This window comes from Callorhinchus milii, unplaced genomic scaffold (genome assembly GCF_018977255.1).
Source record: "Callorhinchus milii isolate IMCB2004 unplaced genomic scaffold, IMCB_Cmil_1.0 Scaffold24, whole genome shotgun sequence".
NCBI classification, from domain to species: domain Eukaryota; kingdom Metazoa; phylum Chordata; class Chondrichthyes; order Chimaeriformes; family Callorhinchidae; genus Callorhinchus; species Callorhinchus milii.
This window is the reverse complement of record NW_024704765.1, coordinates 1,548,683-1,569,548: the sequence shown is the minus strand read 5'-3', so window position 1 is coordinate 1,569,548 and position 20,866 is coordinate 1,548,683. Positions and strand designations below refer to the sequence as shown.

At 48.3% G+C, this 20,866-nt stretch overlaps 2 protein-coding genes across 4 annotated transcripts in view; one reads left to right on the top strand and one right to left on the bottom strand.

Moving 5' to 3' along the window:
• The first annotated feature begins 4,520 nt into the window (after nt 1-4,520).
• LOC103181357 (F-box only protein 2) lies at nt 4,521-10,249 on the top strand. The gene is made up of 6 exons (XM_007897774.2): nt 4,521-4,638; nt 6,104-6,366; nt 7,359-7,485; nt 8,043-8,138; nt 9,169-9,304; nt 9,931-10,249. Exons 2-6 carry the CDS (start codon nt 6,141-6,143, stop codon nt 10,063-10,065), a joined length of 720 nt encoding a protein of 239 aa, XP_007895965.2. The 5' UTR covers nt 4,521-4,638; nt 6,104-6,140; the 3' UTR covers nt 10,066-10,249.
• A 4,679-nt stretch (nt 10,250-14,928) lies between these two features.
• Nucleotides 14,929-20,866, bottom strand: part of LOC103181356 (F-box only protein 6) — a 10,741-nt gene continuing 4,803 nt past the window's right edge. For all 3 annotated transcript variants that reach the window (XM_042343594.1, XM_042343596.1, XM_042343595.1), the window contains 4 exons: nt 20,677-20,803; nt 17,656-17,751; nt 17,149-17,284; nt 14,929-16,159 (listed from right to left, as the gene is read on the bottom strand). In XM_042343594.1, the coding sequence (XP_042199528.1) occupies nt 16,025-16,159; nt 17,149-17,284; nt 17,656-17,751; nt 20,677-20,803 (494 nt within the window). In that variant the 3' untranslated portion in view covers nt 14,929-16,024. The remainder of the gene's footprint in view (nt 16,160-17,148; nt 17,285-17,655; nt 17,752-20,676; nt 20,804-20,866) is intronic.

Below are 20,866 nucleotides of genomic sequence, written 5' to 3'. Positions count from 1 at the left end.
AGCAAGAAAAAAATGTTACCGCAGCAACCACAGTGTCCGGGTTCCCAAAGCAATGGGTGGAATTGCAAATACAAAAGACAAAGATTGGCCTCAAAAACTGCCTGTAAATAATCATCAATATCAGGGATTTACACATTCTGTCCCATTAATGCCTGGAACTCCCACACTCTGTGTGATTTGCTGGTGTTTCAGCCCCACCTTGTGGGCATTTCTGTAACTGCAGCTTCTTGGCCTCAATTGGTTTTGAGACACAAGTCAACCTAAAGGTCCTCCCTCCACGCTGAAAGCTCACCCATAACTGATGAGGCAACTCTGAGGCTTGGGGACGACAGCTGCTGGAAGGCGTTACTTGGAGTCTGAGTTAGTGACACTATTCATACCTCCAGGGGCTGGAATCTATCTTGATTGTCCTGTAGAGAGGCCAGCAGCTACTGCTTAAACTCCGCACCTCCACCTGGTGGTCAGTGGGAAGGGACGTGTGTCCAAGCTGCGGACAGGAAGATGGTGGCAATGCTCTCACACATTTCATGCTGTGCTGCGTTGCTCACCGGGAAGTTCCTTGTAGTTGCCATCCACCTAGTGAGGGCTCAAACCCACGCTTCTCGGATATCGAACGCCCAACTGTTGACTATCCTCCCTGGGGAAGAGGTATGTTGGGGTCTCTTTGAACTGGATCCAAAGTAACATGCTTGGCCACAGAGTGTCGGAATCGAGCCAGCTCTCTGTGGCGGTCTCCAATCCAGTTCCTGAGCCAGTGTGGTCCACAGTATTCCAGGGCACTGCTGATCACAGCACAGAGTAGTCTGGCTGATTGGCAGGACCTGGGTGGGCAGTTAACTCCTGCAGCCTAAAGGGTAGGGTGGTCCTCACTGGACAAGAGCAGGAAAGCTTGCCAGACAGCAATATCAATGGCAAGCTGTATGCGGTTTTAGCCGGTTAGACTCCAGCACACATTATGGGGTCCCCAAACCTTGATTTCTTCCCAACCTATGCCTAATATTTTCCAGGAAGAGAGTGCGTATTCCATTCCAACAATCTATTTCTGGGATTTCCATGTGAGTTGGGATGAATGGAAATCTCGGTTTATTTTGTATGCTCTTAAGCCCGGGGATGATGGGTTTCCGCATGTGTCAAACACCTGGTTGACCCAAAAAGTATATAAATTCCTCCAGTGGCTCGGTGACTCCAATACCTGAGTGTTGGTGGGTCCCAGGATTGAGCCTACTCCTTACTGTGGGAGTGAATCTCAGCTACGGCCCCAAGTCAGGGTACAGATGACCCTGAAATCCATGAGGCAAGGGCCTAGTTATGAAGGGAGAGAAGTTATTATAATAATCCTTGATAAAAGAAAGTATCTTAGCAAATAATCAAAATGTCTTCACAAGATTTATTGTAAGTGTAGTGACTGTGTATTTGTAGGTAAGTGGTTCGATTCCCGTGTGGGGCAAAACCTTAGGCAAGTTTCCTGACTCCACACGCCACTGTTTACCGAGGGGTAAGTAGGATCTAGTCGATTGTTAGTCAATTAGTGGATCGCTTTTCAGGGGTAAAAATCCCCCCCAATTTTTTTACATCGGGGTATGTTGTAACATTCTCTGATCCTCATGTGGAGTCCTGTAGCTTAGTGGTGAGAGCACCTGCCTAGCAAAGAGAACCCAGGTGTGATTCCCGTCAGGGCAAAGCGTTGGGCAAATTTCCTTACTCCACATTCGTGTGTTTACCTCCCCTACACACCTTCAAATCTGTTTCCACACCCTTTGTCACCAAACTCATCCTGTCCCTGAAACCCACCACCTGCTCCCTTGACCCCATCCCCACTCCACTCCTTATCTCTCAGCTCCACCTCCTGCCCCACATATCACAAACATCGTCAACCTGTCCCTCTCCTCTGGCTCTGTTCCCATTCCCCTAAAAAACTGCCACCATCACTCCCACTTTGAAAAAACTCCCTTGATGTGTCGCAGCTATCAAGCTACCGCCCATCTCCAACCTCCCCTTCCTGTCCAAGGTCCTTGAAAGAGTTGTGGCCTCCCAACTGCGCTCTTTCCTCTCCACCCATTCTCTTTTCGAACCCCTTCAGTCAGGTTTCCGTGCTGCCCATAGCACAGAAACTGCCCTGGTCAAGGTCACCAATGACATCCTGACCATCTGTGACCAGGGCTCCCTCTGCCTCCTCGTCCTCCTCGACCTATCGGCAGCATTCGATACGAACGACCACGCTATCCTACTCCACCGCTTGTCCTCCCACCTCAACCTTCAAGGCCCTGTCCTTGAATGGTTTAGGTCGTACCTCTCCCACCGTCTTCACTTTGTCTCCACGAATGGTTTTTCCTCCACCCCCCGACTGTCACGTGCGGTGTCCCTCAGGGCTCTGTCCTCGGTCCCCTCCTCTTCACCCTCTATACGCTCCCCCTGTGGTGACATCATCCACAGACATGGGGTTAACTTCCACATGTATGCGGATGACACCCAACTCTACCTTTCCTCCTCTACCCTCAACTCCACGACCCCCGAAGTCCTGATAGCTGTCTGTCCAACATCGAGTCCTGGACGAGAGACAACTTTCTTCAGCTCAACGTGCGCAAAACTGAGGCCCTCCTGATTGGCTCACGTCAGCGCCTCCGCACCTCAGGCGCTGACAGCATCAGCATCCAAGGCCGCACTCTCCACCTCTCAAAGCCATCAGGAACCTCGGGGTTCTGTTCGACCCTGAGCTGTCCTTTCTCCCTCACATCCGCACCACAACTGTCACCGCCTTCCATCACCTCCGGAACATCGCCAGACTACGGCACTACCTCACCCCTCACGTGGCTGAAACTCTGGTCCACGCCTTTGGGAACTCTCTCCTCGCCGGCCTTCCCGGCCCTCCCTCCACATTGCAGGTCATTCAGAACTCTGCAGCTTGTGTACTGTTCCGCACCAGACACCGCGCCCACATCACTCCCACCCTCGCCCTCGGCCTCGCCTCGCCCTCGCCCTCGCTAGCCTCCACTGGCTCCCCATGCCCCAGAGGATCGATTTCAAGATCCTCATCCTAATCCTACAAGGCCATTCATGGCCTCGCTCCCTCCTACCTCTCCGACCTACTATCCCCCTACCTGCTGCCTGTACCCTCCGTTCCTCTGGCTCCGGTCTGCTCCACATCCCCCGCCCGAACCGCCCTACCATCGATGGTCGGGCCTTCAGCCTCTCAGCTCCGAGGCTCTGGAACTCTATCCCCCAGTGCCTTTGCCGCTTCCTCCCTTTCCTCCTTCAAGGCCGGTCTCAAGACCTTTCTCTTTGACCGTGCCTTCAGCTCCCCTCTCGACTCTCTACCCTCTCCTCGCTCCCTCCCTTCCCTCCCCTCAGCCTGACCATTTCCCCCCCAATGCTCGGGTCCTGACCCAACTGTCCAGCGCCTTGGGACGTCCTCCTGACGCGAAAGGCGCTCTATAAATGGAATCTTGTTGTTGTTGTTACCTGGTAGTAAGTACCTGGTTGTTAGTCGATTGGCAGATTGCTTTTCCGGGGTAATAATCCCTTTTTTTTAAAAAATGAAAATAATTTGGTCACTCAATCCACGACTGTTTGTGGGACGCTGCTGTGTGCAATTGGCTGCCGAGTTTCGCCAACAAAATAAACAATCAATTTACTTTACAATATATTCTGTGAAGCGCTTTGAGACTTCTCAGTGGCATGATATATCAAATAGATTATTATTATTACGGCACAATTTGCATTGTGTTTCATGGCACGTCTGTGAGCACTTTACATTGCTAGCTGAGGAAGGTGTGGGAATGGGAGGGTGAGTATTTTCCAAAATATAGTGTTGAAAAGCATTTTAAAGGTGGGGAGGGAAGGGGGGAGGCCAAGGGACCTCAGGAAAGAGATTCAGAAAATGGGGCAAAGTGTCTGAAAGCCCACCAACTGATGGTGAGGTGGATAGGGTGGGAGATGTAAAGTAGGCAGATGGTCACTGATTCAAGGAGGTATTCAACATTCCCTTAGGAGACCCTTCAGCCCATTATTTTGGTGGGTATTTGCTCCGTCATTTCCAATTCCTTGCTCTTTCTCTTAAACCCTCTCAAACTCTTCCTCTGTGTGGTCCATCTAAATAATAGTCAAATCTTTTGAAGTGGTCTGAGAGATCTTCTTGAAGTGAAAGGCACTGTATAAAATGCCGGAATTATTATTAATGTTTTTTTTTTAGCAGCTGTGGGAAGGACACTTTCCAAGTTAAGACTGAATTGAAGAAATCTCGGCACCATCTGAAACTTGAAGACAACGATCTCACAGCTGAGACGGGGCAAGATTCTCAGCCGGGAGATGATAGTCATGGACTTCATGGCTGTTTGTGGACGTTGCTGGGTGCAAATTGGCTGCTGCGTTTGCTTAAAAAAATACCCAGTCGTCACACGTAGGGTAAATACTGTAAAGCTCTTGGAAATGCTTTGACCTTGTTCCTGTGCAGGGCTGTGTATTGCTGGGCTTTCTATTCTGCACTTTACGGTAAATGTTTGTGCTGGAGCCTGGGGCTGTGCTGAGCATGTGCATGAACTCAGCCCTTGGCTCTGTGTAAAGGCGATTCCAGACTCATACCCACAACGAATGTTCTTCCAGGCAGGACCGCAGTGAGAGGCCGGCACAGCACAGCAAGAGGTGAGGCGCGTTCGGCAGGGTGTGGTTTGTGTTGTGTGTTTGGAAATTATTTTTCAAAAATGCAGCCACAAGGATTTTTTTTAAAAAAATAATGTTATCGCAGGAAAAGCAAAGTTATATGATCAGCTCGGGGGATGGAGGAGGGCTGGGGAGGCTGTTAAGAGGGTTGAGGCACTGTCAACTTTTTTTTAATGATCAATATAAATCTGCGCACAATTGGCTGCTGTGTTTTGCCCACAAAATACACAGTTGATTCACTTTACATTCTATTTACAGTCTTCGAGAAATCTCAGCTATATCCTTATGAGTGATTACGAAGCTATACAAATGCAAGGTTTATTATTGTTATTATTATTATTATGAAAGGTAACATTCAGGACTGGTGACGGCAGATCCTAGTTTTAAATTCTGGAATTGCTGCATTGCGTTTCAGGCTGGGAGCCAGCCAAGGGTTGGTAGAGAGAGATCATCTGTCAAATTGATGGTCCAGCTTTGGGTCAATCAGCTGTCTCTCCTCAGGGCTGAACTAGCTTCAATCTGATAATAATAATAATAATACTAATCATAATATCATTTCCATGCGCAATTGGTTGCCACATTTTGCCCACAAAACAGACAGTCACCACACTTTACAGTATATTCTGTGAAGCGCTTTGAGACGTCTCAAAGACATGACAAGGTGCTATTTCAAATGCAAAGATTATTATTATTTAACAATAATTAATCTTAATAGTCGACTGACTGAGTCATCAATTGTGGAACACAATCCAAACCAAAGCAGATGAACCATCTGCCTGGGGAGAGGATTGGAGCAAATTAGCCGCACGTCACCACTGACAGTGCAGACTGAGGGGAGAGCGCAGGGCTGAGGGGAGAGCGCATTGTCATGACCTGCATTGTACCCTTGATCAGAAACTGAGTTAAACTGAGTTCCCCATCTGCCTGCTCAGGGGGACGTTAAATATCCTGCAAAACGGGAATTAATAATTTGGTCACTCAGTCCACGACTGTTTGTGGGGACGGTGTTGTGTGCAATTGGCTGTCATGCTTTGCCTACAAAATACACAGTCACTGCACTTTACAGTATATTCTGTGAAGCGCTTTGTGATTCTTGAAGATGGCGCTATATCAATTGCAAGGCTTATTATTAATATTATTATCTGGAGGGACAAACTGAGAGTAAGGATTCTTCTCACTCGGTTCCTGTTAACCCTGCAAGCCAAAGCCCTAACCATGGTCCTAGTTGTACAAACTAACCGTGAGGGTTGCCAGAAGGTGATTTCAATGGCAGTTATGGGTTAGGGTAAAACACCAGCTGATACACCAACTCACACTCTGTAGTCCCCAAGCCTTGGCTCTTGTCAACCTGCACCTAATACTCTTCAGTTAAGCAAGGTGTATCTCTCCAGGGAGATCCTGTTCCTATTTTGTTCCTCTCTCTCTTTCTCTCTCTCTCCATCTACAGCTGGAGGAAAGTCACTGAGGTCACAGGACGTGAGGGCATGAGCACCATTCACTCTCTACCTGAACAGCTTCTGCTCAAAGTCTTCTCCTACGTCTCTCTCCAAGAGTTGGCTGTGGGCTGCAGACCAGTGTCGCGCCAGTGGAAAGAGCTGGTGGACGACAGATTCCAGTCGGGAGGAATGTCCGAGGGCTTGGCGGACTGGGGGGAGGGGGCACTGGCTGAGCCTGTGAGGCAGAACCTGATCAAAAATCCGTGTGGAGAAGGTGAGCCATGATCCAACTATTTGATGGTGGTGGGAGTTCGAGAGAAGCTAGTCTTGGAAAAGGGTGTCAGCCCGGGCTAGATTGATAGATTGGCTTTAGATCCTCAGACAGTATACAGTGCTACAACACCACCACTGGCAGAGTCTGACCCTGAGCCAGAGAGAGAGGGAGAGGGAGAGGGAGGGGGGAGGTGACTGTAAGCACGATCAAAAAGGAAGGTCTTTAGGCGGGATTTGAAAATGGGGAGGGAGGGGGCAAGACAGAGGGATTGAGGGGCGTAGTGGCTGAAAGCAATGGCTGCCGTTGGTGGAGCGAAGGCGACCGGAGCCGGATGAGAGGGTGGTGGAGTGGGGGAGGGAAGCAAATCGAAGAGGTAGAGAAGTGGGAGGGCAGGAAGGGATGACCTCTAAAGCCTCACCTAGAGTACAGTGTGCAGCTCTGGTGACTGCAATATAATGGAGCTGTGCAGTCTACAGAGAAAACGACTCAAAAGTAATCTCATTGAGATGTAGAGAATGTTAAATGAGATTGAAAAAGTAAACCCAGAACAAGACTCTCAGACAGACATACCAGGGCAGCAAAACAAGAGCACATGGGTTCAAGGTGGACACGTGTAAGTATTTTTTTATCCAAAGGGTAATTAATAATAATAATAATGCATTTGATATAGTGCCTTATTAAGTTCTGGATGTCTCAAAGTGCTTCACCAGATATAGTGTAAGGTGAATTGATGTATATTTTGTGGGGGAAACTCGGTAGCCAATGGCGCACAGAAGCGTCTAACAAACAATTGATGACTGGAAAAGGTTGTCATGAACGGTGGTGGATGCCAGGACACTGGACTCATTTAACAAATAACCAGCTGGACGCTGTGATGGGGAGAGGATTGGGTGGCTGTTCTAGAGGCTGGAGATTAGATGGACCGAAGGGTCTTCTTCAGTCAACCCTCGGATGTGATCCTTGCAAATTGGATTTCCTTATTTTGTCCGTAGATGGATTGGATTTCTGGGAGCTGATGGAGAATGGCGGCAGCGGGTGGAAAGTTGAAGAGCTCCCGGGAGACAATGGGAAAGCTTTCCCTAACGAAAACATCCAGAAATATTTTGTTACGTCTTTTGAGTAAGTCTCCTGTGGGTTTGTGTCAGATCATCTGAATCACGTTATGCACCTATCATCCCAGGCCACAGAATTCCACCTGGTCTCAGCCAGGCTCCCAGTGCCCCCCCACCCCACCCTCTCCACCCCACCCCCCTCCCGCCCCACTCTCTCCCTGACCTCTGCTCCCCCTGCCTCACATACTCACCCCACTCATTCACTCCCACTCTCTCTCCCCCACTCCTCACTAACGCACACTTGCTCTCTTTCTCTCTCTCTCTCCGCACTATCCCCCTCTCTCTCTCTTCTCAATGATGCTCTCTCTCCCCGTCTCTCTCTCTCTCCTCACTGACTTTCTCTTTCTCTCTCTCTCTTGCTCTTCACTGACTCTTTCTCTCTCTCCTCACTGACTCTCTCTTTATCTCCCCACCGACTATCTCTCTATCTATCTCTCTCCTCACTGATACTCCCTCTCTCCCTTTCTCTTCTCCCTGACACACTCTCTTTCTATCTCTCTATCCCTCCTCTCTCTCTCTCTCTGGCTCTGAGCCCTAAATCACTGAATGTTTCTCCTCCACCAGATGGTGCCAAAAGTCCCAGCTGATTAACCTGGTGTCCGAGGGGTGGCAGGAGGAGATGGTAGACAACACTCAGCCTCCCATCGTGGTCAGGGACTGGTGAGCAATGCAGCAAATCCAGGCCAGGCATCACAGTCACATTCACATAATAATAATATAACAATCCTGGCATTTGATACAACGCCTTATCACGCCGTTGAGACGTCTCAAAGCGCTTCACAGGATACACTGTAAAGTGAATTGACAGTATATTTTGTGGGCAAAACGGGGCAGACAATTGCACACAGCAGTGTCCCCACAAACAGTCATGGATTAAGTGACCAAATTATTATTATTTTTTTAAGAGATTATTATCCCCTGAAAAGCGATCCTCCAATCGACTAACAACCAAGTTCCTCCTTACTGCTAGGTAAACAGAGGCGTGTGGAATAATGAGACTAAGGTTTCGCCCTTCCCGGGAATTGCTTGCGAGAGGACCTGGGTACTTAATAGCCAAGAACAGTGGAGATAGCTTCTCCCTATTCACCCCTCATCATTGCGTCCACCTTATCAGGTCCCCTCCCAACCTTCTCTGCTCCAGTGAAAACAGGCCCAGTTTTCTCCATCCTCTCCACATATCTTAGTTTAATATTGAGAAAAAACTTGTATTTTTATGTCAACATATCCAAACAGGCTTCAGAGGAAATCACAAGAATTCAGCCAGAAGCACTTGTAAATGTGGTTGTGATTGATATCATCACTAACAAACCTCTCACAGAAGCTGTTAATTACAGTGAATCTTTCTGAACTCATTATGTGTTTTGTTCAGTCGGGTGTCTGACACACGTAGAAACCCACCATTGTGATCAACCGGGTGTCTGACTCACGCAGGGATTATTACTACAACACAAGGATTTTTTTTATTATTATTATATTCCGTGTTAATTCTTGCATTTGCTACAACAGCTTTCTGGCTGGGAGGATGCACTTCACAGTATTTCCTGTCAAGTGTAGTGACTGTGTAGCTTGAGGTGAATTCTACTCTGTTGCCCGCACAGTTGTACTGCAAAATGGCTGTGGAGGTGTCCGGCTCTTTGCCTGCAGGGTATCTTGGCATGTCACTGAGGCAGCAATGCTCCTTCTTCCGCAGGTACGCTGGTAGGCACGACTCAGGCTGCGAGTACGAGCTCCACGTGGAGCTGCTGTCTGAAGACCTCAGTGTGTTGGAGGAGTTCAAGTCGGACACAGTTCAGGTTCCGCAGTGGGGTGACGCTGAGTGGACAGAGGTACGGACCGCCCGAAGCCAGACCAGACTCAGGGTCTTAGCCTCAGGAACATAATAATAACTCTGAGTTATAATAATAAATGAATCATCTTTCCAATCAACAGCGCATTGTCACACTGTCGAGAAGGCTCAGGGCACTGACGGGAACAATGTGAATTGTAGTGACTGTGTATTTTGTTAGCGAACACGCCGGGCAATTTGCACAAGCAGCGTCCCACAAACAGCCGTGAAATGAGTGGCCAATTTTATCTGGGGAATTGTTGGCCAGGACTGGTGGCTAAACAATCACACAGACAAACTCCTTAACTAACTAACTAATTGATGAACTGACTGACTGACTGAATAACTAACTAACTAACGATCTAGCTGATTAGCTGTATAATAATAATCCTTGCATTTTGATACAACGCCTTATCACGACTTTGAGACATCTCAAAGCACTTCACAGAATAGACTGTAAAGTGTAGTGACTATATTTTGTGGGTGAAACACGGAGCCAATTGCACACAGCAGCGTCCCACAAACAGTTGTGGACTGAAGTGACGAATTTATTATTATTACTCGTAGTTATTTGTCTGGTTATCTGCGCTGTTCGACAAAAACTGACAACCATTTCCTGCTTCCCAGATATCGCACACGTTCACAGATTACGGGCCGGGAGTTCGTTACGTCAGGTTCTCACACCGAGGGAAGGATGCCCAATACTGGGACGGCTGGTTCGGGGCCAGAGTCACTCACAGCAGCATCACCGTGGGCCACTGAGGCTCCATCAGGAGATCAAACACCTTCTTTCGCCAACCCTCAGATTGCTTGCTGGACCCAGGCGGAATATTCCAGCAAATGCCAAAGAGCCCGACTCACAGCGACTAGACCTGTTCTCGTGTTTTGGGGAGTCACAAAATATGCAACGGAGATATCCTCTCCCCACACTCCGCCCCCCCCCCCCCCCCCCTCTCTCTCTCGCGTGCACGCTAGCTGGGTCTCTCATATCCCACTATAGGATTATTATTGCTATTATCCCCATGTTTGGTGGATGGGAAAAAGTTAACTACTTTTATTCTTTTGATATATATTTTCAAATGAGGAATGGGTTAACCAATCTAAATTATTCCTGTCTTTCTTATTAATTTTTGTTAATTGTTTATTGACTGATTATTTGTTCATTAATTAATTATTATGTATAATAGCAAATTTGTGGTGGGTTTTCAGAGATCACAATGAACTTTCCATGTCTGATGTTATTTCACCCTCTCCCACACACAAACCCACACACTTTCACCTTCTACCCTCCCCTTCCCCCCCCTTCCCCCCCCCCCCCCCCCCGCCCACTTGCTTCCCACTCTCCTCTCTTCTCCTTGCCCCCTCCCTCCCTTCCTCTCCCAGGGACAAACCAGTTTCAAAAAGAAATTCTTCCTCTGTCAGCACCTTGGGACGTCCTTCCAACGTGAATGGCAGTTTACAAATGTAACTTCTTGTTGTTAGAGCAACAGGGAGAGAGAGTTTGGAGACGGTGTCAGTGTCTGGGCTGCCTTCAATATCCTCGGTGATAACCAGCGCCCACTAAACAGGACGGAGGTCACAGACCCAAGCTTAGGCAAGACTCACGTATGCTGACGTATTCTGCCACCAATTGATCCGCTGGCAAATAAGGTGGTGCTTTTGGCCGTCGCTGTATAAACGGCATTTAGCGGTAAAAAGATCACAGCGCTGAGGTTAGTGCACGTCTGAGGCATGTAAATAAAATCAGTCCTCACTGTCCTCAGTCTCCAACTTTTGTTTACTGTGTCGGCCGCTTGATGTTTTCCACACCGTCAGAAAAGAAAGTCAGAGGGAAAGAGTGAGAGAAAGTCAGAGACAGAGTATGAGATGGAGAAAGTCACACAGAGAGTCAGAGAGAGAGAGAGAGAAAGTGAGAGTGAGAGAGAATTCGCTTTTGTAAGTTGTTGCATCTGTTTCCACACCCTGTCAGGCAATGCATTCCAGACCGTAACAATTCTCTGGGTAAAAAAAAATTCCTCCTCGACTCCCCTCTGGTTCCTTATCAATTTTCTTAAATTTGTGTCCTCTGGTTATTGACCCACCCGCCAGAGGACACAGTTTCTCCCTATCTACTCTATCAAAACCCCTCATAATTTTGAACACCTCTATTAAATTTCCCCTCAATCTTCTCTCCCCCAAGATGAAGAATCCCAGCTTCTCTAGTCTCTCCACATAGCTAAAGTCCCTCATCCCTGGTACCATTCAGGTACGTCTCCTCTGCAGCCCCTCCAAGGAAAAAAATTGCTTCTTTCTGAATAACATTACATCATTTAAAATCCACCTCAGCAGTGAGGCCCTCAGTTTAATATCTTACCCACAAATATACAGTTCGCCCACAAATATACAGTCAATTCACTTTACAGTATGTTCTGTGAAACACTTTGGAATGTCCTCCTGATGTGAAAAGCGCTATATCAAATGCAAGGATTATTATTATTATTATTACCCAAAGAACGGCAACTCAGACAGTGCATCTCTCTCTCCTTAACATTGCGCTGCAGTCAGTCAGACCGGGGAGTACAGAGCAACAACCCTCTAACCCAAAGGTGAGAGTTGGGGGCAGGGAATCACCCCACTCTGCTCCCGTTAACCCTGCAAGCCAAAGCCTTAGCTGGTAGGATGGTCCCAGCTGGTCAAGCAGTGGGGAAAGCTTGTCAGCCAGCAATATCAATGGCAGTTGGGGTAACTGCTGTTGTCTAATTAGCTATGCAGCTCAGCTGGTTAGACTCCAGCAGTTACCCCAACTCGCACAGTTTGTTCCTCATTTCACTGGCTTGCGGCTCGATGACTGGGAGGCTCGGCTGTGAGTGATGGGGGAGGGGAGGAATGGATTTTTAACATCCAACTGATGAGGCCAGACAAGGAGCCGAGCACCAAGTACAGCTACATCTTCATTAATAATAATAATCCTTGCATTTGATGTAGCGCCTTATCATGTATTGGATAACATCCCCCAGCCACCTCGCCCCCTCCTTAGCCTCTTTCAAGTCCCACCTCAAGACCCTCCTCTTTGACCATGCCATCGACCACCCCCTTCCCCTCCTCTCCCTTCTCCACCCCTGACCCCAGCTCGGGGCTGAAATGCTGTACACTGTCCAGCGCATTGGGATGTCCTCCCGACGTGAAAGGCGTTATACAAATGTAATCTTGTTGTTATTGTTGTTGTTTGAGACATCTCAAAGCATTTCACAGACTATAAAGCAAATTGACTGTATATTTTGTGGGCGAAACACGGTAGCCAATTGCATACAGCAGCGTCCTCAAACAGTCTTGGATTGAGTGACCACATTTTTTTTTGTTCAAAGGATTATGACCCCCGGAAAAGCGATCCACCAATTGACTACTTACTGCTGGGTAAACAGAGGTGTGTGGAGTTAGGAAACTTGCCCAACATTTCACCCTCCCAGGAATCAAGCCCAGATCCTCTCACTTCTGAGGTGAGTGCTTTAACCACTGAGCTGCAGGACTCCACACTGAGCGAAGATGGGGCCTATGATGTAATAGGTAAACGATAATATTCCTTATATTTAATACAGAATCTTTCACATCAAAGTGCTTCATAGGATTCACTGTAAAGAAAGTGACTGTTTTTTGGGAGGTGAAAGTGACAGCCAATATGCAGACAGCAATCTCACAAACAGCCAGGGAGTGACTGACCAATCTTATTTGTGGGATTTTTGGCCGGGACTCAGGGAGAGAGCAACTCCCTTCTCTTTTTGAATAGTACAAAAGGATCTTCAACGTCCATGTGAACAGGCACAGACAGATAACAACAACAAAAACAAAATGACATTTATATAGCGCCTTTCATGTCGGGAGGAGATTCCAAGGCGCTGGACAGACAGAGTTACGGACCCGAGCTGAGGGTCGGGGTGGGGGAGGGCAGGGGCCAAAACAGGGAGATCGAAAGCACGGTCAAAGAGAGTCTTGAGGTGTATCTTGAGGTGGCGAGGGAGGGGGCGAGATGGAGGGATGGAGTTCCAGAGCGTGGATGCAAAGTGGCGGAAGGCCCACTCGCTGTTAGTGGGGCGAGCGAGGCGGGGGATGTGAAGTAGGACAGAGCCCGCTGAGCGGAGGGTGCGAACACGATGATAAGGGGTTAGGAGGTCGGAGAGGTAGTGAGGGTAAATCTATGGAGGGTTTTGAAGGTAAGGACCAGGATCTTGAACTGTATCCTCTGTGTGATGGGAAGCCAGTGGAATCGGGCGAGGATGGGGGCAATAGGGTCACGGAGCATGGTACGGGAGAGGACACGGGCTGCAGAGTTCTGGATGATCTGCAGCCTGCGGAGGGAGGAGTTGGGGAGGCCGACAAGCAGTGAGTTTGCGTAGTCAAGCCGCGATGTAATGAAGGCGTGTATGAGGCTCTCGGCGGCCTGCGGTGTGAGACAGTGTCAGAGCCGGGCAAAGTTGCGGAGGTGGGGGAAGGCAGAAAGGGTCATGGCGCGAATGTGAGGTAGATAGTTGAACTTAGAACAAGACCGGACTGGCTTAGCAAGGTGGAGTGGGCAACCATGGATGGTGATACTGTCAGCGGCTGAGGTGAGAAAGCGCTGACAGGAGCCAATCAGGAGATACTCGGTCTTACACTGCATTCATTGCTCACTTAACCCAGGACAGGAAATGGTGTAAGAAAGAGCTCAAATGATGGCTCAACACTGTCTATAATAATAATAATCCTGGCATTTGATACAGCGCTTTATCACGTCTTCGAGACGTCTCTAAGCACTTCACACTGTAAAGTGAATCGAGTGTATTTTGTGGGCAACTCTATCCACCTGACCGCTCGCTCCCGGTCCCCGCGTGCGCACTATGGCTGCCGCTTTGACCCGAGCCCCCTCACCTCCTCTCTCCCCCCAAACCCTCCCCCCTCTCCATCTCTCCCGCTCTCTCCTCCTCTCTCTCCGTCCCTCTCGTCTTCTATCCCCACTTGACCCTCCCACAACCTCCCTCTGCTCCAGCCTGGGAATCCTCCGCCGGGCTCACTGCGGCACTCGGCGTTGGCTGTCCAGCAGCAGCCACACCGACTGCCCCATTCCCCACCACTCTCGCCAGCCACCCCGGACACAGACCCGGGGAGTCAACCTCTCCTCCCTCATCCCCATTCCCCCCACCCCTGCCTCACAACCTGGACCCCCCTCCCCTCCCACACACCCTTCTGTCAACCGCTCCCTCCACATCGGACTGCAAAATGTCCGCTCCCTCTGCAACAAGGCCCTGGTCATCAACGATCTCATCCTTGATGAGAACGTTGATATCATGGCCTTGACAGAAACCTGGCTCACCCCAGGCGACACCTTCCTTTTCTCTTTGACCGTGCCTTCAGCTCCCCTCTCGACTCTCTTCCTCCTCCTCGCTCCCTCCCTTCCCTCCCCTCACCCTGACCATTTCCCCCCTCCTCTCTCCCTCCCTTCCCTCCCCTCACCCTGACCATTTCCCCCCTGCTCGGGTCATGACCCAACTGTGCAGCGCCTTGGGACGTCCTCCTGACGTGAAAGGCGCTCTATAAATGGAATCTTGTTGTTGTTGTTGTTGTCAAGCTAAAAGAACCCAGGAAGACAGACACAAACACACACTCAAATTGTGATTATTGTTGAAAAAGTCAAGTCTTTAATAATATAAACACAATGTAAAGGCTGATGAACTTGCTCAAGAAGCATCATTCCACATATTTCTGGTCAGAGCTGAAGAAGGAAGCTTGTTACTGCAATTTGTGAGCTCATGGGTGCTCCCAATTGGCATAGCTGAGCAAGGTGACGTGCAAAGAAAGAACAAAATGCAATATTTCTTAACAGATGTGCTATTGAGTCCAAATGCCTCCCAAGTCTTCTTGTACTGCCCCTCATGGAAGAGTCACGGGCTGACAGTGCCATGTTTTGTAACCGTTTCGATGGTTAGCACATCTGTTAAGAAACATCTCAAGCCTGCGTAACTCTTGGGGCAAAACAGATATATTTGGGGAGAAATCCCGCCAATCCCCCACTGGCTTTAGATTCGCTTTATTTTCTTAGGGTTTGAGAGCATCCAGAATCCTTGCATTCCCTTATCCCAGTCTCAAGATATCTCAATGATAATAGTAATTCTTGCATTTGATTTAGTGTTTTATCACGTCATCGAGACGTCTCAAAGCGCTTCACAGAATATATTGGAAAGTGGATTGACTTTACAATATGTTTTGTGGGCGATTACGTGACAACCAATTACTCACGGCAGTGTCCCACAAACAATTGTGGATTCAGTGACCAAATTTCTCAAAGGGCTTAACAGGAATTTTTTGTGTAAAGTGCCTTTTTTCCTATTTTCTATTTCGTAGGCCAACGCAGCAGCCGGTTTACGCAAGCACAGCGACGTCCCACAAACAGCCGGGAAGTGAATGGTCGATTTTATCTGGGGGATTCTTGGCTAGGACACGGTGCAGAAGAGAATCTCCTTTCTCTTTTCCTGTCCGCCACCTGAGTCGGCGTTTTGGAATTCCTTAAACGCGACTTTAAAGTTGAAGCCGTTTTTGCTCGTGTGTAACAGTGTCGGGAGAAAACGGCTTCACAGTAAACACTGAATTGAACAACTTCCGAACTCTGGATGCTCCAAAATGCAACGTAAAACCAGAGCCGAGTGGGATTGCTGCCCGTTTGGAGAGGGGGGATGGGGTGGGGGGGGGGTTAAGCCTTTGGTACAATGGTTGCTCAAGGTTCCACGGTCACGCTGCTGTTTGTGACTCTGATCCCATACCAACCGGCCCAGAACTGGGTGTCCTGTCCTTCGTGAATAAACTTAACATATCGGACACCGGGCCCATAATTGGTGAAAACGTGGGTGATCTGCAACATACAAAGATTTCTGCGCATTATTCTCTCGCTGGCATTAAACACACACAAACCAGCACCGAGAAACAACAACAACAACATGCATTTATATAACTCCAGCCTCTTTTGCGAATAGCGCTATGATATCTTTTAACATCCACCTGAACAGGCAGACAGAATCTCAGTTTAACGTCTCATCTGAAGGATGGCACCTCTCACAATGAATCCAGGGTTCCTTCGAATACTGCATTGGAGCGTCATCCTACACCGTGATCTCAAAGTTCCCAACCTGGGGTTTTAACCCACAAATCTCTGACCCAGAGGTGAGAACCGACTCAGCCAGGCTGACGTATGTCAGGATGTGGTACACTGAGTAGTCAGGCAGCTACACACATAACAAGGAGAACCCACGCAAGAGATACAGCAGCTTTCACATCGGGAGGACACCTCAAAGAGCTGAACAGGATTTACTGTAAAGTGTAACGACTCTGTAATGTACAGAGAGCAAAGAGTGGAGCAGGAGTGAAGCAGGCCTGAGGGAGGGAGTGGGTCTGGGGAGGCGGCAGAGCTACAGATGGCATGAGGGACTCGGGGCATTGGAGTGAGGGCATTGACCCTCCTCTGGTGTTATCTAGGAGAGCCCAGGCCATTCTCATTTCTATATCAATAGAATAATAATATCCACCTCTCCTGATCCCAACCCTCAGCTCGGGCCCAAATCCCTGACTGTCCAACGCCTTGAGACGTCCTCCCGAGGTGAAAGGTGTTATACAAATGTCATTTTATATTGTATTAACAACAATATTAATAATAATGCTCCCATTTAGTATAAACGGGATTCATTCACATGTCGAGAGGATGACCCAAAACTCTTGATTGAGGGGATTAACCGTGACGTGGAGTGAAAGTCGATTTCGCGCAATGACGACAGATTATATTTGCGTAGTGCCTTCCACCGTGGGAGGACGTCCCAAAATGCTGGAAAAGGAATGGGCATCACACACCTGGTTCCATATGGCCTCGTTCCACTGGGGGATGGTCAAACATTCCGACCCATGCTCCACGATCACCTTGTGTTTCCTGCACAGCAGCTGGACTTTCAACTGGTAGGTGCAGCCACAATCTCTCCTCGCTGCGTACCTGGGTCAATTAATAACAATAATAAATAATAAATGCTTGCATTTGATATAGCTCCTCATTACGTCTTCGAGGCGTGTCAAAGCACTTCACAGTGGATTGACTATATTTTGTGAGGGAAAATTGGCGGCAGCCAATTGTGCACAAACAGCAGTGTCCCACAGACAGCCGTGGTTTGAAGTGACCAAATTATTATTATTTTTATTCTTGGCCTGACAATCGACTAACAACCGGGTTCCTACTTACTGCTAGGTAAACAGAGGCATGTGTGTGGTTCAAAGTCCTGACATGGGGGCTTCAAGCCACAATCTTCTGGTTCAGTTGGTTGGTTAACTGAGCCAGACCGACCCCTATAATAGAACAGTGTTACTTACCAGTCACTCACTACTATTTTAGGTTGGACGATATCCAGTAGATTTTCCCAAAGCCCGTTCTTCAGGAGATCGATTTTCTGAGATTTCGTACACCGTCTAGGGGAGGAAGACACAAGACAAGTGAGTGCACAGAGCTTAAAAAAACAAGTCTAAGCACAGCCTCAATAGCTCAGTTAATAAAGTTTACCAGATTGGTTTGAATGAAAAAACTTCTCTGATTTAATCCTTTCAGCAGGTCCACAATACCATCCTCCCATCACAGCATCAATACTTTTCATGGCGACTTGTTCCAGTCATTAATTACTTTCCGGGTAAAGGAATACTTCCTGGTGTCTGTCCCAAAATCGTCCTTTGCAACTCTAAACGTATCTGTACTGTCTTGATGTATCTGGAAGTATTGATTTGGGTTCATTTTTTCCAATTCCATTTAAAACGGTATCCACCTCTATGAGGTACCCCTTGAGTTGTCTTCTTTCAAGAGCTGGTCTAATCGTTGCTCCAAAAACTGGGGACATCCTAGTTGCTCGACTCTGCACTGTCAAGACTCATTCATCAATAACAAGCACACCTTGAAGATGTGATGAGGTGCTGTATGTGTGTGCATAAAAAGCCTTTACATGCGCACACATGCAGCACCTCATCACATCTTCAAGATGTCTCAAAGCACTTTGCAGTGAAGTGTAGTGACTGTGTATTTTGCAGATGAATGAATCAGCCAATTGGCGCACTGCCGTGTCCCACTAGCAGTCGTGAAGTGAGTGGCCAATTCCATATGTTGGCCAGAAAGAGAGAAGAGAGAAACTCTCTTCTCTTTTTAAGTAAGGTAGCAAGATCTTTAACGTGCACCTGGTTAGGCAGGCAAGACCTCAGGTTACGGTCTTATACAGAGGACAGCGCCTCTGATAATGCAGTGCTCTCCCAGCAGGGCACTGGAGTGCTAATAACCTGACCAGTGTAAGCTTACGCTGGCTCCCGTCAAATAGATACATAAACATAGGAGCAGGAGCAGGCCATTCAGTCCCTCAAACCAGTTCCGCCATTTTATAAAATCATAGCTAATCTGTACCTCAACTCCAGTTACCTGCCTTTTCCCCATATCCCTTAATACCCTGACCACATATTTATCTACCTCCATCTTGAAAATGTGAATGGATCGAACATCCACAGCCTTTTGGGGGAAAGAGTACCAGATTTCCACTAGCCTTTGGGTGAAAAACTGCCTCCTGATTTCCAGGAGGCCTGGCTCTAATTTTAAGGTGATGCCCCTTGTTCTGGATTCCACCACCAGAGGAAATAGTTTCTCAGTAGCTGCCCTATCAAATCCCTTCACTATTTTAAAAACCTCAATCAGATCAACCCTCAACCTTCTGAACTCAAAGAAATAGAGACCACGTTTATGCAACCTGTCCTCGTAACTTAACCCTCTTAGCCTTGATATAATTGATATAATTCTGGTGTATTCAGGCAAGGACTTGAAAAAGCGGAGAGAGGGGGCAAGGCAGATGGATTGAGGCAGTGAGAGTTTTGGGAAGTAATGGCTGAAAGTTCAACCTCCGATGGTGGGGCGGAGGATGGGAGAGACGAGTGGGAGCCGGTGCCAGTCAAGAAGAGGTGCCGGGTGGTGGATTGGGGAGTGAGGAGGTTGGACAGGGAGGGAGATGCCAGGGAGTGAATGGGTTTGAACACGAGAGTGAGAGGACCTTGAAGTCGATGCGTTCAGTGATGGGGCGCCAGTGGAGCCGGGGCCAGAGCTGGTGAGATGTGGGGACGGAGTTTGTCGGGGTCAGTATGTGAGCGGCAGAGTTTTGAATGAGCTGATCTTGTGAATGGTGGAGCTGGGGAGACCGGCGAGGAGGGGGTTGGAGTAATCCAAGCGGGAGGTGACAACACACGCACGAGGGTTTCGGCTGCATTTGGGGTAAAGTATGGTCGGAGGCGGGCAATATGACAAAACAAAAGCAGAAGTCCTCTCGCTTGCGAGGCGAGTGTTCTAATGCTGGAATCACTTTACACTGTGAAGTGTATTGACTCTATATTTCGTGGGCAAAACGTGACAGTCAATTGTGCACAAACAGACGTCCATTGAGTGACCAAATTATTATTATTATCATTTTTTTTCAGAGATTATTACACCTGGAAAAGCAATCCACCAATCGGCTACAACTGGGTTCCCACTTACTGCTGGGTGAAGAGAGGCGTGTGGAGCAGGGAAACTTGCCCAACGTCTCGCCCTGCCCCGGAATCAAACCCAGGTCCTCTCACTTGCGATGCAAGTGCTCTAATGTACAACCTCCTAACTCAGAGGCTGGTGATTGAGCCCGGCTATAAGTGGGAAGTCAGAGAGAGGAGAGGAGAGGGCTGAATGACTTTAGTTCCCTGTCTAATTAAAAATTCCATTAGGATGCAAACAGAAACTTTTTGCGTTGAAAAATACTTGCTTATACATTCATAATGAAAGCAGCAGATCCGAGCGAAGAGATTAAATCTCACAATGGAGGCAATTAAAGGAACACACGCACAAGGGTTTCAGCTGCATTTGGGGTAAGGACGGTCGGAGGAGAGTAATGTGGCGGAAGTGGAAGAAGGCGGTCCTGGTCAGGGACCGGATGTGGGGGAGGAAAGAAAGATGTGGGTCAAACTGGACCCTTTGGTTGCACACTAGTTTGGTGAGTCTGAGGGAGAGCCCAGGGGGGTTGAGGAGGCTTGTCCACATTCAGCAGCAGGAAGTTTGCTCTCATTCAGGCCCTGATGTCTGAATATATCCTTCCTGAGGTGCGGTGCCCAAAACTGAACACAGTCTCCAGATGGGGTCTGACCAAAATCCTGGTCCTCACCTTCAAAGCCCTCCAAGATCTTGCCTCCCCCCTACCTAACCCCCTATCATCCTGCTCACGCCCCCCACCTCACTCACTCCACTATTGGCGATCGGGCTTTCTGCCACTGCTCCCACCCTCTGGAACTCTATCCCACAGTCCCTCCACCTCGCCTTCTCGCTTGCCTCTTTCAACACCCAATTCTTACTCGTAAGACGTTACAAAATACTTCTTCACATTTTTCTCCGGAAAATATTTTGTATGCTCCCCTGACATTTCCTCCACTGCCCACTCATCTCCACCATTAGCCTCCAGGGTCCAGTCGGCAAAACCTTCTGTAAATAAAACAAAATGAAAATAAAATAAGAATCCAGAGGCCAAATTTATCTGGAACAAAA

Excerpts from the sequence above, each read along its gene's own strand:
- LOC103181357 (XM_007897774.2), top strand. The coding sequence starts at position 6,141 with ATGAGCACCATTCACTCTCTACCTGAACAGCTTCTGCTCAAAGTCTTC. Across the intron at positions 7,486-8,042 it reads TATTTTGTTACGTCTTTTGA|ATGGTGCCAAAAGTCCCAGC; the intron begins GTAAGTCTCCTG and ends CTCCTCCACCAG. Across the intron at positions 9,305-9,930 it reads GTGACGCTGAGTGGACAGAG|ATATCGCACACGTTCACAGA; the intron begins GTACGGACCGCC and ends CCTGCTTCCCAG.